General features: G+C 38.9%; 1 protein-coding gene across 1 annotated transcript in view; it reads left to right on the top strand.

Moving 5' to 3' along the window:
* The window catches only part of MSH3 (mutS homolog 3), a 170,769-nt gene extending 157,942 nt beyond the window's left edge, over positions 1 to 12,827 (top strand). Inside the window, exons 22-24 of the mRNA XM_087430101.1 lie at positions 2,850 to 2,979; positions 8,997 to 9,162; positions 12,122 to 12,827. Coding sequence (XP_087286227.1) covers positions 2,850 to 2,979; positions 8,997 to 9,162; positions 12,122 to 12,230 — 405 coding nt within the window. The 3' untranslated portion in view covers positions 12,231 to 12,827. The remainder of the gene's footprint in view (positions 1 to 2,849; positions 2,980 to 8,996; positions 9,163 to 12,121) is intronic.
* Positions 12,828 to 13,552: the final 725 nt, after the last annotated feature.

Genomic DNA, 13,552 nt, shown 5'->3' with positions numbered 1-13,552 from the left:
ACATAATGCAAAAATAAAATCCCTTTTTCTTTAAAATTTTGTGGCCCTCAGTTTTTTGTTTAAACGGATTACATAGTTAATAATGACTTTAAAAAGAAATTATTTGCTAAAAGATATCTCAGGAACTTTTGGTTAATCACTGTAGAAACTACATATCACAGGTTCGATGAAGTCCTATCGCTGCCTCGAAAACACATTGTAAACATTAGTTTAAGAGCCTTCAGGAACAAATTATGACAGAATTGAATTGGCCACCTTTGAGTTTGATTTCATTCTGTCTACTCTATAGCAATGCGTCAGTTACTATGACTGCATAACAAATCACCCCAAAACTTAGTGGTTTAAAACAACAAAAATCATTTATTACCTCTCACAGTGTCTGGAGGTGAGGAATTTGGGAGCAGCTTAGCTGGGTGGTTTTGGCTCAAGATCTGTCCCAAAGTTGCAGTCAAGTTGTCAGCCAGAATTGCAGTCGTCCAAAGGCTTGACTGGGGCTGAGGGATCCTCATCCGATGTGGCTCACTCACATGGCTGGCAAGTTGGCGTGGGTGGTTGGCCAGGGCCCTCAGTTCCTTTCCCTGTGGGTCTCCACAGGGCTGCTTGAGTATCCTTAAAGAGTGGTGTCTGGCTTCCCCTGAGGAAGAAATCCAAGAGGCCAATTAGAAGCAGCAGTGTGTTTTATGACCTCCTCTCAGAAGCCAGCCACACACTGTCACTGCCATCATATTCTGTTGGCCACACAGGGCCAGCCCTGATTGAGTGTGGGAAGAGGCTACTCAAGAGCATGGACACTGGGAAGTGAAGATCTTTGGGTCCATGTTGGAGGCTGGCTACCAGAAGCAGTTTGGCAATATTTCAGAGATTCATTTAAGAACCTTCAGGAACAAATTATGACAGAATTGAATCTGTCACTTCTATTTTCATTGCTTCTATAGCAGTTTTGGATTTTTTTAATGTTAATGAAGAAAGTATTATTTTTAGATAAAATTTACTTTAGAGGTAAGTCATTGAAGAGGATTCTTCAAGACCAAGAGTCCCTAACCTTTTTATGGAGGAAAATGTTTATTTTCATGGTGTCTTTTGATTGCTGGGATGGGGAAGAGAAATCAGAGAGGAGAAATGGGGGAGGCTGTGTGTTGTTGCTGCAAGCTGAAAATGGCCTTGAGGAGAGCAGTGTTGTAACCCAGTCCCTTAGGTCTTCTGGCTAGAAATGCCCCTCAGCTCAGGGAAGGACACTGTGAAGACAGCTGGTCCTAAGATCCTTCAGGGCAGATTTTAAGGGCAGCTTGTCAAAGAAACCCTGCCCTAATAGGTTTATTTGGAATTTTTATAAGAGAGAGGGCACATGTTATGACTTTTAATATGGTGAATGGCAGATGAATCAAAACTGGAGTTCTTTGATCTAATTACCCTCTTCAGGTAATTTTTAGACCAACATTTGGTGTTCACTTCCCTCAAGATAGCAACTTATAGAATACTTAGTAGTATGTGCTTTAACATGATGCTTATTAAAGAATCCATGGGGGCTGGCCCGGTGGCGCAAGCAGTTAAGTGTGGGCGTCCGCTGCGGCAGCCCGGGGTTTGCCGGTTCGGATTCCGGGTGCACACCGACGCACCGCTTGTCACGCCATGCTGTGGCGGCATCCCATATAAAGTAGAGGAAGATGGGCATGGATGTTAGCTCAGGGCCAGTCTTCCTCAGCAAAAAAAAAGAGAAGGATTGGCAGATGTTAGCTCAGGGCCGATCTTCCTCACAAAAAAAAAAGAAAAAGAATCCATGAGTCTATACTGTTACTAAAAAACAAAAATAAATTTTAAAATGATGGGGTAAGGTGGGGACAAGGGAAAGCTCTATTTTATAGAATGCCGACTAGTAAACATAGAGAGGATGTTTTTTTAAAAAATCAGTATTTACTAACCACCATAATAATAACTGATTCAGGCAATGATGGTCAATAGATGGTAAAACTTTTGGAATTGAAAGATTGTTGAAGAAAAGGATATTTACACAGTCTCAAAGTATCACCCTACAAGTTGTTTATTAATTACCAAGGAGAGAGGTGTCAGGACGGGGAATAAATCTTCTGGGCACCCACTTAATCAAATAGTCAAATTTAGCATCCCAATAATGGGTCAAATTGACATCATGTGCCTTCTCATATGATGTACTGAAAAGGCTCTGTCACCTACATATGTATGTAATATTCCTGGCAATAAGGTTTAATCTGAATCTAATCAGGAGGAAATTTAGCCAAATCCAAATTGGGGGACATCCTGCAGAGCAGCTCTCCTGGATACTTCAAAAATGTTGATGTCATAAAAGACAAAAAAGAAAAGGCTAGGGAACTCTTCTAGATTAATGGAAACTAAAGAGACATGACTAAGTGCACTACATGATCCTTGATTTTTTTAAAAAAATATAAAAAACATAAAGAACGTTAATGGGACAATTTAGGGAAATTTATAGGCTGTATGTTAAATAATAGTGATATATCAATGTTGAATGTCTTGAGTATAATAATTTTATTCTGATGGTGTAGGAGACTGTTTTTGTTCTTAGAAGATAAAATCTTAAGTATTTAGGGATGGAGTGTCATGACTACAATTAATTCTCAAATGGTTCAGGAGAAAATGTGTGTGTGTGTAAAGTGGGGGAGGGAGAAAAGAAGGGGAAATATGGTAAAATATTAACAATTGGCTGTCTAGATAAAGAGTGTATGGATGTTCATTGTACTTTTCTTGCAACTTTTTTGAAGGTTTGAAATTTTTAATTTCAAAAAAGTTTTGGAAAGTTTTAATTAAAATAAAATTTAAAAATAAAATAATGTTTATATGTCTTATTGCTTTAGGTGAAATGCTTAACCCTGTTTGTCACCCATTATCCGCCAGTTTGTGAATTAGAAAGAAGTTATTCACAGCAGGTGGGGAATTACCACATGGGATTCTTGGTCAACGAGGATGAAAGCAAACCAGATCCAGGTAGGAAATATTCCTGCAGTAGGTAAAACTAGAAGGTTTGATAACTCGAAGTTTGTAGGAACATGAATTTATTGCTTATTAATCATAAAAGCTGTGAATGTTGATTGTGAATAACATTTGTCCAAATTAATTTTCTCTAAACTTTGGGTCAAATAAAATTTGCATTTATTCTTGCCATCTCTGAGTGCTTTTCTGGTATTCCGTATCTCATCTTTCTACAAGAAGAGAGGGGTTGGGAGATGTTTAGGTTTTCCTCTTAGATTCGTCTCAGGAAAGATGCCCTAACAATCAAGTGCAGAGTATTGTTAGTCATCTTTAAAATGCCCAGTATATTTCCCAAAATATCATTTAACGTTAATTACTTACTAAGAGCCATATGCTATACTGGACATGTTTTCTCTTAATTTGACGTGAAACTGAATCTCAGACAGGTCAAGTGGCTTGCCGGTATTGGCCACCTGGGTCAGGGCTGAACTGAGCCTAAAATCCATGTCCTCTGCTTGCAAGTCTCTTCTCTTCTCCTCTGCTAGAACTGCTATGTGGGATCTACAGTATTTTTCCTAGCCTTTCCACTTGCACTAGTGCACTAGTGTCACAGAAATGAGACGTTTCATGAAAAAGAACACCATAAGCCAATAGAAATAAATTCAATTGCTGTAGGTAATGTAGTAGATTTTAGCATAATTTTTTCCTGTTCAGTAGTAATTTTTGTTTAAGCTACCAGCCTGTGGGCCAGTGATGGTTTACACACTTGGTGTGCTACAATGGAAAATCCAATATCCAAGACACTCCAGAGTCCAAATTTTATTTTGGAAAAGTAATAAGGATGGACCTGAAAAAGAAATCAGGCAATTGGCCCAAATAAAACAAAGCATTGGACCTAAGATAAAGGTAACATTAGGCAATTCTTGCCTTTCACCACCATGCAGTCTTGAAAAATACATCATAAATTCTTTCCTGGAAGCAGTTTCATGTCTATTAATCTGCATCCAAAGTGACAGGAGGAGCTTATAAGCTTAAACCCGACGAGATAAACAAAATTGAGTTCACCAACGGGGAAGGGTCGTGATAGGCATTTGATGTGAGCTGACTACTAACCCAGAGCCATACATCTTAAGTGTTTGGGCACTTTATTTTATTGATTTAAATTTTTACTCATGAACATAATTTAAAACGTTAAATGATGCTAATAGTCAGCTATCCCCGGCTTCTTTCCCTTCACTCCATGCCCCTTCCCCATCCCAGTCCCAAGGCAACTGTTTTCAACTCTTTCATCCATTTCTTCCATATTTCTAAATAATATGCTTATTTTTTATCTCTTGTTTCATCAGCTTGACATATTATTGATTGACTTCTCATTGTGTTAGATGAAGGTCTTCAGCCTTCCCTCCCTCTGTCCTCCCAGTATAGTTGTTTCGCATTTTCTCTGTTTCATTCGTGTTTATTGTTTTCACTATTATTGCCAGTAAGTATTGCTCACTCATGAGCCAAGTATGGAGACAAGTACATTTCCTTTCTTCTACAACTTTTTTTTTTTGTTTTCTTGAAGGTAATGATTACCTTGTTTTTTTCATTTCATTGTTTTATTTGAATCTATAGCTGAATCTCCCTATATCCTTCAAAAGCTTTGTAAAATGCCTCTCTAGACGTTTTTCCACATGATCAAACTGTTGGTTCCACCTTTCCTCACTGGGGTCGTTCCTCCTGGAGCCCTTTGTCCTCCTGCTCACCTGGACTGGTTGCTTCTTAGGCCTGCTGCCCAGCTGTTGTCCTGAGACCTGCCTTTACCATCATCCTAGGACTTCTCTTACCCTCTCTTCTGTGCATTTGATTGCAAGCAACAGAACGCTTGAACTCACACTGGCTCAAACAACAAGGATGTATATAATCTCACATTACAGGAACCTCAGAGGAAGGGTAGACTGCAGCTTCTCTTTGCAATTCTCCAGGCTCTGTCTTCCTGCCCTGCTGGCTTCATCATCAGGCTAGTGGCAAGGTGGCTGCAGCTCTTTCTGGCATCACATCCAGAACTGACCTTGTCCAAAGGAAGAAAAGGGACCAGCATTTCCTGTGACTCTTTCTTAGGAGCAAGGGAACTTTTCTCAGATGCCCACTAGCATCTCATCATTGTTTCATCTCATTTTCAGAATTGCATCACATGCTTATTTTCCAGTTCCTAGAAGTGAGAAAGTCAGGGATGACTTTCATCAGCCTAGTTGATCCTAATCAGGATCAACTTTTAGAGCTGGATATGAGGACATTATCCCCTGAGTTAAATGGTCAGGGAGTTAATTCTTTATAACACAGGGTTTTCTTAGGGTTGGAATAGATTTTTGTTAGGCTACTAATAATATCAACTAAAGGAGGTAAAATTTTTAAGATTTTGCACGAATGAAAATGTCTCCATTATACCTTCATACTTGATGTATAATTTAGCTAGGGTTAGAATTTTAGTTTGAAAATAATGTTCACTCAGAATTTTGAAGCATTGCTCCATTGCCTGCTCATTTCCAATATTATTCCTAGCTGTACCTATGCTTCATCCATTACCTCTAACCTAACTCCTCTTCTGTCTCCATTAGAGGCCATTACATAGGTCATCAGTAAAATGCCCCAAAGGCCTTTTGGTTGGCTTCTAAGATACTATGCTTATCTATTTCCTGTGGTGTGGGAGATAAAGCATTGGACCGGCAGTAAGAAACCATGTTTTAGTCTATTCCAGTCTATAAAATCTTGGACAAGTCACCTCTAAAATTTTATGACTCTATGCTAAAAGTGACTTTAAAAACTATTTGATCAGGACACATCTCTTTAATAACTGCCTAGAGAAGTTTGGCTTTAAGACAAATTTTGCTAAGTTCCCCTGTAACAAGCAGACACATGAATTCTTACTTTCACTGACTCTAAGAAGTGTCAGATAAACTTTTCAGTAATATTCATTTAAGAAATGGTCATAGCTTGTAAGTAAAGTCCTCACCAAGAATTTTTATTGTGAGGCTGTAAAGAAATGAGTTGTTTTTACCATGTTCTTTCCCACCTGGCTCTCTCTGCCTCCAAGTTTCCATTACACACACTCTCTTCTCCCCATCCCCTCTCCCCTGTATCCTATCCCTTCTCTTCTGTCCCCTGTCCCCTCTCCATCATACACATGCACTCTCTCCCCTCTCCTCTCCAAGAGGGATGAAGGACAGTCTTGAGGTAGAATATAACTATAAAAAGAGCTCCCTCCAGTGATTATGGAAGAGTGGTCACATTATTTACCTTGAAGGCATGAAAACTACCATAATTAGTACTAAAGTGGAGACCCGTATGTGATGACAAATTCAGTAGCTGTTGTACTGAGGTATGTTAGAGTTATTCAGAGCAATATAATATATAATTTCGCTATATTTTATAGCTATATTATATATAAAAAGCAATTTATAGCTATATATGTATATATATACCACATATATAATATATAGTATATATATGTGTGTATGTGTGTGTATATATATATATATGAAACAAAAAAAAGCTATCAGCAAAGCAATTGTTAAGTAAGAAGTTTTTGTGGCATTTGGTGGGCTTTCAGAAGAGGATGGATGGGGTGCATGGACGGATAGATGGATAATGAATGGACAAACAGATGAGTGAATCTTTTTTTTTTTTTTTAGAAAGACCAGCATGGAGGCTAGATTATAAAGGAGAGGGTGGAGGTAGGGACATCAGTTAGGACTAAGCCAGTTGAAGTGATAAAGACTATTTTTCTGTCTTAAGGATGAGAAGAGTTTGCTTTTTAGATTGCCTTCTACTGTTCACTTCACTTTTAGTCTTCTGAGCATCAAAGACTAACAAAAAATTACCCAGGTTAATTACCCAGGTTAGCAGGCACTGGTTTCTACTTGCTTCTTTCCCAGTCTCTTCCCACCCACTTCCTCACCTGTTCTTTGTGCTCCTAAAGTTTTATTTGGAGGAAAAAGGTATTCTTAGGTCTTTGTAATGTCAGTTTTAGTCTATGTATTCCTGAGAGTGTCAGCATTCTTTTCACCTCCCACTTCCAGCACTCACCCTTAGGAAGGTATTATTTGTCTGTTGCTGAATTCTTAGAGAAGGTTACAGAAAATTCCGTCATCCTTTTTCTCTGTTGTGTTCAGTCTTTTGCCTTTAGTTTTTAGCTGATAAAAGAATGAAGCATACACATTTATCAAGTGAAATAATGTATGAGAACAGCCCCTGATAAACTTAAAATAAGTATACTATGGTCTCAGAAATTGTAATCTGGTTCATCTTGGACATTTTTGGAACACAGTGCAGTTATATAGAATTTCATAATAAAAGCTGCATAATCCTTAGGTGCTTTAGATTTATCAAAGATTAAACTCTATGCAGAATTGTCTTTGTGTTATTGTACTTCATTCTATCCCAATTCTTTACAAGTTTTTAATCCATGTGTATGTATATATGTGGAAGACTGAGTTCCCCAGGTAGCTGATTCTGAGATTTGCATGCCAAGTTTGTTTGGGATTGCTTTCATGATCAACACCTGAGGCCAGGGCTGGGCTGTGTTGCAGTCGTAAGGCTTCAGCCAGCCCTGCAGGGAGCTCTGAGCTGGGATGGTCTTTCAGAGTTAGCTCGGTTCAGGGTGAGGGAGACAGGAACCTATTGTTACATAACAAATTACTCCAAAACATAGCAGCTTAAAACAACAAACTATTATCTCATAATTTCTGTGGGTCAGGAATTCGGGGCTTCCTCTGCTGAACACCTCTGGAGCTGAAACCTCTACCTCACAGTCTCTCACAAGGTTCTAATCAAGGTGTTGGCCGAGGCAGCAGTCACTTCAGGGCTTGACCGGGTCAGTCCACTTCCCAGCCCATTCACATGGCTGTTGGCAGGCCTCAGAATATCTGCTTTCAAGCTCACTCACGTGGCTGTTGGCAGGCCTCCAGGCCCTCACTAACTGTTGGCCAGAGACATTAGTTTCTTTCCATGTGGGCCTCTCCATAAGGCAGCCTGCAACATGGCAACTGGCTTCCCTCAGAACAAGCAAGAGACAGCGCTCAAGACAGAGGCCTCAGTCTTTTGTAATCTAATCTCAGAAGTGACATCCCATCATTTTTGCCACATTCTGTTTATTAGAAGCAAGTCACTGGGTCCAGCCCACACTCAAGGAGAAGGAATGACAGAAGGGCATGAACACCAGGAGGCTGGGATCTTTGGTGGACATCTTAGAGGCTGCCTGCCAACCCGCATAGCAACCAGTCACTGCATGCAGGCTGTCCAAGTCACTCTGACCCCGGGTGAAGCAGCTCTCTTCAGCTGAGGCAGTTCCCAGAGAGAGCGTATAGCTGAGGGTTGTGGCTAACAACCTTCCTGACAGTTGGGGCAATAAACCCTTCAGTCCTGAGTGGGAATGGGTAATACTGCAGCATCCACTTCAATATGTATAACTCTTAGGTAACTAGGGTATTTTATAAACCAGAATTTCTCAATCTTGTTATTTAAACTGTGCAACATGTAATATTTCCTTATCTGTTTTTGTTGTTTTATTTCTAGCACTCTTAGAAACATCTTTTATATATGTTACTTTACAGAGTGTATTACGTACAAGACTGTTTGGCTGTTCTTTCACTGGAATAAGACTTTTTGTTTTTAATCTGTTTTTAAAGGAGAAATTATATTGTACCGTGTATCAGAATCACTCTTTTTGATATAGAAGTTCAGTTCACATTTTTCAGCAGGCAGCATAAAGCTAAATACTTCTTAGCTAACAATGAATCATTGTTAAAAACCATTTTAAGTGAGCTAAAAGATCCTAAATGCAAAAGCATTTTCAAAATAGTATTTACCCTTTTTCTAGATATATAAAATTGATAAAAGGAGCTAACAGGTGATTAGGAACAATAGGTTTCTTTTTCAGATTGTAAATTTTAATAAAGTTATAAGAACTTATATGTCTTCTTTAATCCTCTAATTTTTTTCAGTTTTCAGGCATGGTTTTCTTTATATCCTGTTTTTTTAAACTTATTTTGTAGGCGAAGAAGTCCCTGATTTTGTCACTTTTCTTTATCAAATAACCAGAGGAATTGCAGCAAGGAGTTATGGACTAAATGTGGCTAAACTAGCAGATGTTCCTGGAGAAATTTTAAAGAAAGCAGCTAGCAAGTCCAAAGAACTGGAAGGATTAGTCAATATGAAAAGGTCAGAATGATTGTGCTGCATTTTTTAATTTATAATGAAACCTTCCATGTTGTCCAAGGAAGAGACTTGTCTTGTAAATGAACATCAGATCTATCTTTAATCACCTCTTCAAATATTCTGAAACGTTTATTTACTATAAAATGAAATAACTAGTCCCAAAGCTCATGTGAATTCAGCCTGTCTTCTCTAGTCAGATCCTTATCTATTAAGTTGCTAAATTGGTTTTTCAATCATTTTTCTCAAGAGTTAACTCCTTAATATGTGCCAACACATTAGTTGCTTAAAACATTCATTTATACAAAAAATTACTAAAAGAAACGTCAATATATCAAAGCTTTAGAGTACTTCTTTTATTCATGTATTGCATTCAGATATGCAGTGGTTGCATTGGGAAATTAAGAATTCTGTCGGGACATGAATGAAAAGAATGTCATTACGTAACCAGGTAATTGTAGTTGGTGTCCACGTGTCACTTATTTTGTGGATTTGTTTGTGACAAGTTTTTCATTCTAAACTGACTTCTCTGTTGCCTGGGATGCTTACGTGAATGCATTCTACCTTTCACCCTTGATATCCAGCCAGGAGGTAGTCAGTATATAAATGAATCTTAAGATAAACCTGAGATATGCTTTGGAAGGAAGATATTCCTAGGAAAATATCATATTAATAAATAATAAATTACAGCCTTTTGTTTCTCAAATGTAAGATTATATTATAAAACAACAGAAGCTCCTCATCTGCCGCCTGTCCTGCCCCTGCCCTACCTGGAGAGTCTGATCTGCCAGGAGCAGGACATCACTGCCCTGGTCAATAACCGTATGACCATGAGTGAACAGATTATCGGTCGGATAGAAAATCTTGGCTGGCCACCATACTAAAAGAATATTTTTTAGTTCTGGAAATCATTAGCAAGTTTAAATATTGAAATATTAATACCTAATATTAGTTAAAGCCAGCCCTGGTGGTGTAGTGGCTAAGATTTGGCACTCTCACTGCCTCGACCTGGGTTCGTTTCTGGTCGGGGAACCACACCGCCTGCCTGTCGGTTGTGTGCTGTGGCGGCTGCATGTTGCTGGGATGCTGAAAGCTCTGCCACTGGTGTTTCAAGTACCAGCAGGGTCACCTATTAGGGACAGGTTTCAGTGGAGCTTCCAGAATAAGACAGACTGGGAAGAAGGACCTGGCCACCCACTTTTGAAAAAAATTGGCCATGAAAACCCTATGAATAGCAGCAGAGCATTGTCTGATAGACTGCGGAAAGGGAGAGGTTGGCGCAGAAAGACCAGGCGGGGTTCCCCTCTGCAGTACACAGGATCGCTAGGAGTCGAATCCACTCAACACTAACAATAACGACAAATATGAGTTAAAGAAACAATTGGCAGCTTGTGTACTGAAGCACAGTTGTGCAATCCTCTTGTCTTTCTCCTCTTCCTTCCTCCTGGGCTTCTGCCTTGCGCTTCACACCTTGCAGAGGTCAGTGGTGGTTGGCCAGGTCCAAAGTGCTGGAATGTAGCTTCCTCTGTTGACATTTTCTTCTGGATCATTTCTGCAGTGCCGTATTAGAAGCAGATGATGTAATCAGTGACAGCCTATTTCTAATTGTTTGTTACAAAGTAGATTAATATAAAATTTTTCCACAGAGAAAAGTATAATCATCTGTGAGAGCTTAAAAATAAGCTTAGCTCTTAGTTCTTTGCAAAGTCCAAAGACAAATTTAATTCCTCTTTTGTTGTCTTATTATTTTTCTTTTTCCCTAAAGATATAAGAATAAAACTTTACCTCAAAAGAGGTATATGAGGGCCGGCCCCGTGGCTTGGTGGTTAAGTGAGCGCGCTCCACTGCTGGCGACCCGGGTTCGGATCCCGGGCTCGCACCGACGCGCTGCTTCTCCAGCCATGCTGAGGCCGCGTCCCACATACAGCAACTAGAAGGATGTGCAACTACGACATACAACTATCTACTGGGGTTTTGGGGGGAAAAAATAAATAAATAAAAAAAAAAAAAAAAAAAGAGGTATATGCAAGATGGCAATAAAATACAACAGTGTGTACTTGTTGCTGCTTTATAGCCTATGGAGCATGAGCAATAAAATTCACAGATTATTTATAAATATTTTAACTCTTCCAACTAGTATGTGACATTTTGAAATCTAGAAAGTTAACTTGATAAGACAGAGAATTGTAGGAAGAGATTGCATTGGGGTGGATTCTGATGATTAATCAGGACACTTTACTTGTCACTAAAAGTGCTTATACGTCAATGCCGTTGGCCAGGTCAAAGAAACCAAACCAAATCTTGTGCGTTCACGTGTGTTTGTTATAATAGCTAATATTTATTGAATGCTTACTGCACACAGAAACAAGTCTGGGCAGTCATTTGCAGAGGCCTAGACACTGTGCCAGCTACTATTCTTATTGCTTTACATACATTAACTCAATCCTTATGACAGCCTTTTGAGATAGGTATTGTTGTTATCCCCGTGGTATAATTGGGGAAAATAAGGCCAAGCAAGGGTAGGAAATCAACCAGGACCCTGGGGTCACATAAGCTGGTAGGAGGTGGAACAGTACTTGGAACTCCAGTACTCCCGCTCCAGACCTTGAACACTTCACTGGGTTGCTCTTCTGCAGAAAAGTATATATTGTGTTGGCATTTTACTCTTTCATTAGCTAGCTTTGTTTTATTAAATCCATTTTACTTTTCGTCCTCTGAGCGCACGCAGCCTCTGGCTGAGTTAGAAGAGGAAGGAGGCTGGGCTCTCCCACCCAGGAGGCAGGAATGCTGATCAGCGCTCACTTGATTACACTCCTTTCTCCAGAAGGCTGGTGCTGATCTACTTCCTAACTGCAGAGCCCTGCCTTGTATTCTAATGTCATAGACTCTTCATAGCTTTCGATGAGATGTTTTATCTCCCAACAATTTCATTTATAAAATAAATAGCACTTTATTTTCTTTCCAGGAAAAGGCTAAAGTGTTTTGCGAAGTTATGGACGATAAATGATGCAGAAGCCCTGGAAAAGTGGACAGACGAGTTTGAAACAGAAGAAATTACAGACTTCTCTTCCTGATTAAAATGAAGACTACATTTTTTAACAAAAATAGAGAATTAAAAATATCAACTGTACAAAACTCTCCAGTAACGACCCATCTTTGTGTGATGTGAGCGTAAACCGTGACCCTGGTAATGCCTGTTGGAAACAGAGAGGCTTCTGTGTAGAAAGCCTGTTTCAGGTTCTTGTCATCCTGACTTTTAAAAGTATGAACGCTTTTGAATACTGAGACTTCTCTTATGTAATTAGAAAATTTCATGGACGGTAAGCTGCACATAAAATCAAAAACATCTAAATAAAGCCTAAAGTGGTAAAATACAGTTAATAAACTTTTAAAGAATGATATAAAAATTAATTCATATTTTTATTTGTTTCAGTTTAGATAATCTGCAACTGGGTGAAATGTCTGGCAGGAATATACCTTTTAATTTGAACTAAAATAATTTTATAATGGCACCAGTTTATTCACTATGAGCATAAGAATTTTTGGTAAGAAATAGAAAGAATTATCAAGCTTTTAGAAATAGAGCACAGAAAGAATAAGATCATATGAAATTTGAAAAGTTAAATATTGTCATAGTTTTAAGCAACTTAACCATTGTTGGATGAAATTGTCATTCATTCAAGTAGTAAACATTTAATGAATACTTGCTATAAATTACAATTTTTCCTGTTGAATTTTGGGATTTTCAACTATCTGGCAATTATTACTTTTTAGGGTTAATTATGGAACCAAGATTCCGCTCCTACAAAATACACGGAATCGAGCTTATTCATTTTGGACCTTTCTATTAACCAGTGTAGCAAGTGTGCGATCTCCCCACTATTGGACCTTACAGTGTTGTTGACTCATAATAGCGCTCCCTCCCTGCCTGTTTAGGGTGACACGTGCTAGGCCATTCTCTGAGTTTCTTACAGCACTGGCTTCTCATATCTGTGTGCTTTTTGTTTCTAAATATATGATCTTGCATGAAGGCTCTCCATCCAGTTTCCCACCCATTTATTATTCTTGCTCAGTTAAGTGTCTTCCCTGCATTTGATGGACATATTTCTAATTCCTTCTGTAGATTATTTCCTCAGTGGCCCTCACAGTGACCACTGGACACAGGAGTCAACATAGTCTCCCCATGCTGATGAAGAGTGCTTGGACACTTCACTGTGGAGTCACTCACACTTTAGCCCTCTGATTCCCACCTTTTTGGAGTTAAAGTGTGATGCAGTCCAGTTGATTGCACTGTCCCCCCAGGAATATTAACATACAGTGAAATTCTCAAATATATCTCAAAATAGAGTCAGTTGGAATTTACTCTTTAAATTTTAAAAAGAACAACACATTTTAA

Source organism: Ceratotherium simum, chromosome 4 (genome assembly GCF_057802395.1).
Source record: "Ceratotherium simum simum isolate JZ-2026a chromosome 4, ASM5780239v1, whole genome shotgun sequence".
NCBI classification, from domain to species: domain Eukaryota; kingdom Metazoa; phylum Chordata; class Mammalia; order Perissodactyla; family Rhinocerotidae; genus Ceratotherium; species Ceratotherium simum.
The sequence above is the reverse complement of the archived record's forward strand: the minus strand, read 5'-3'. Positions and strand labels throughout refer to the sequence as shown.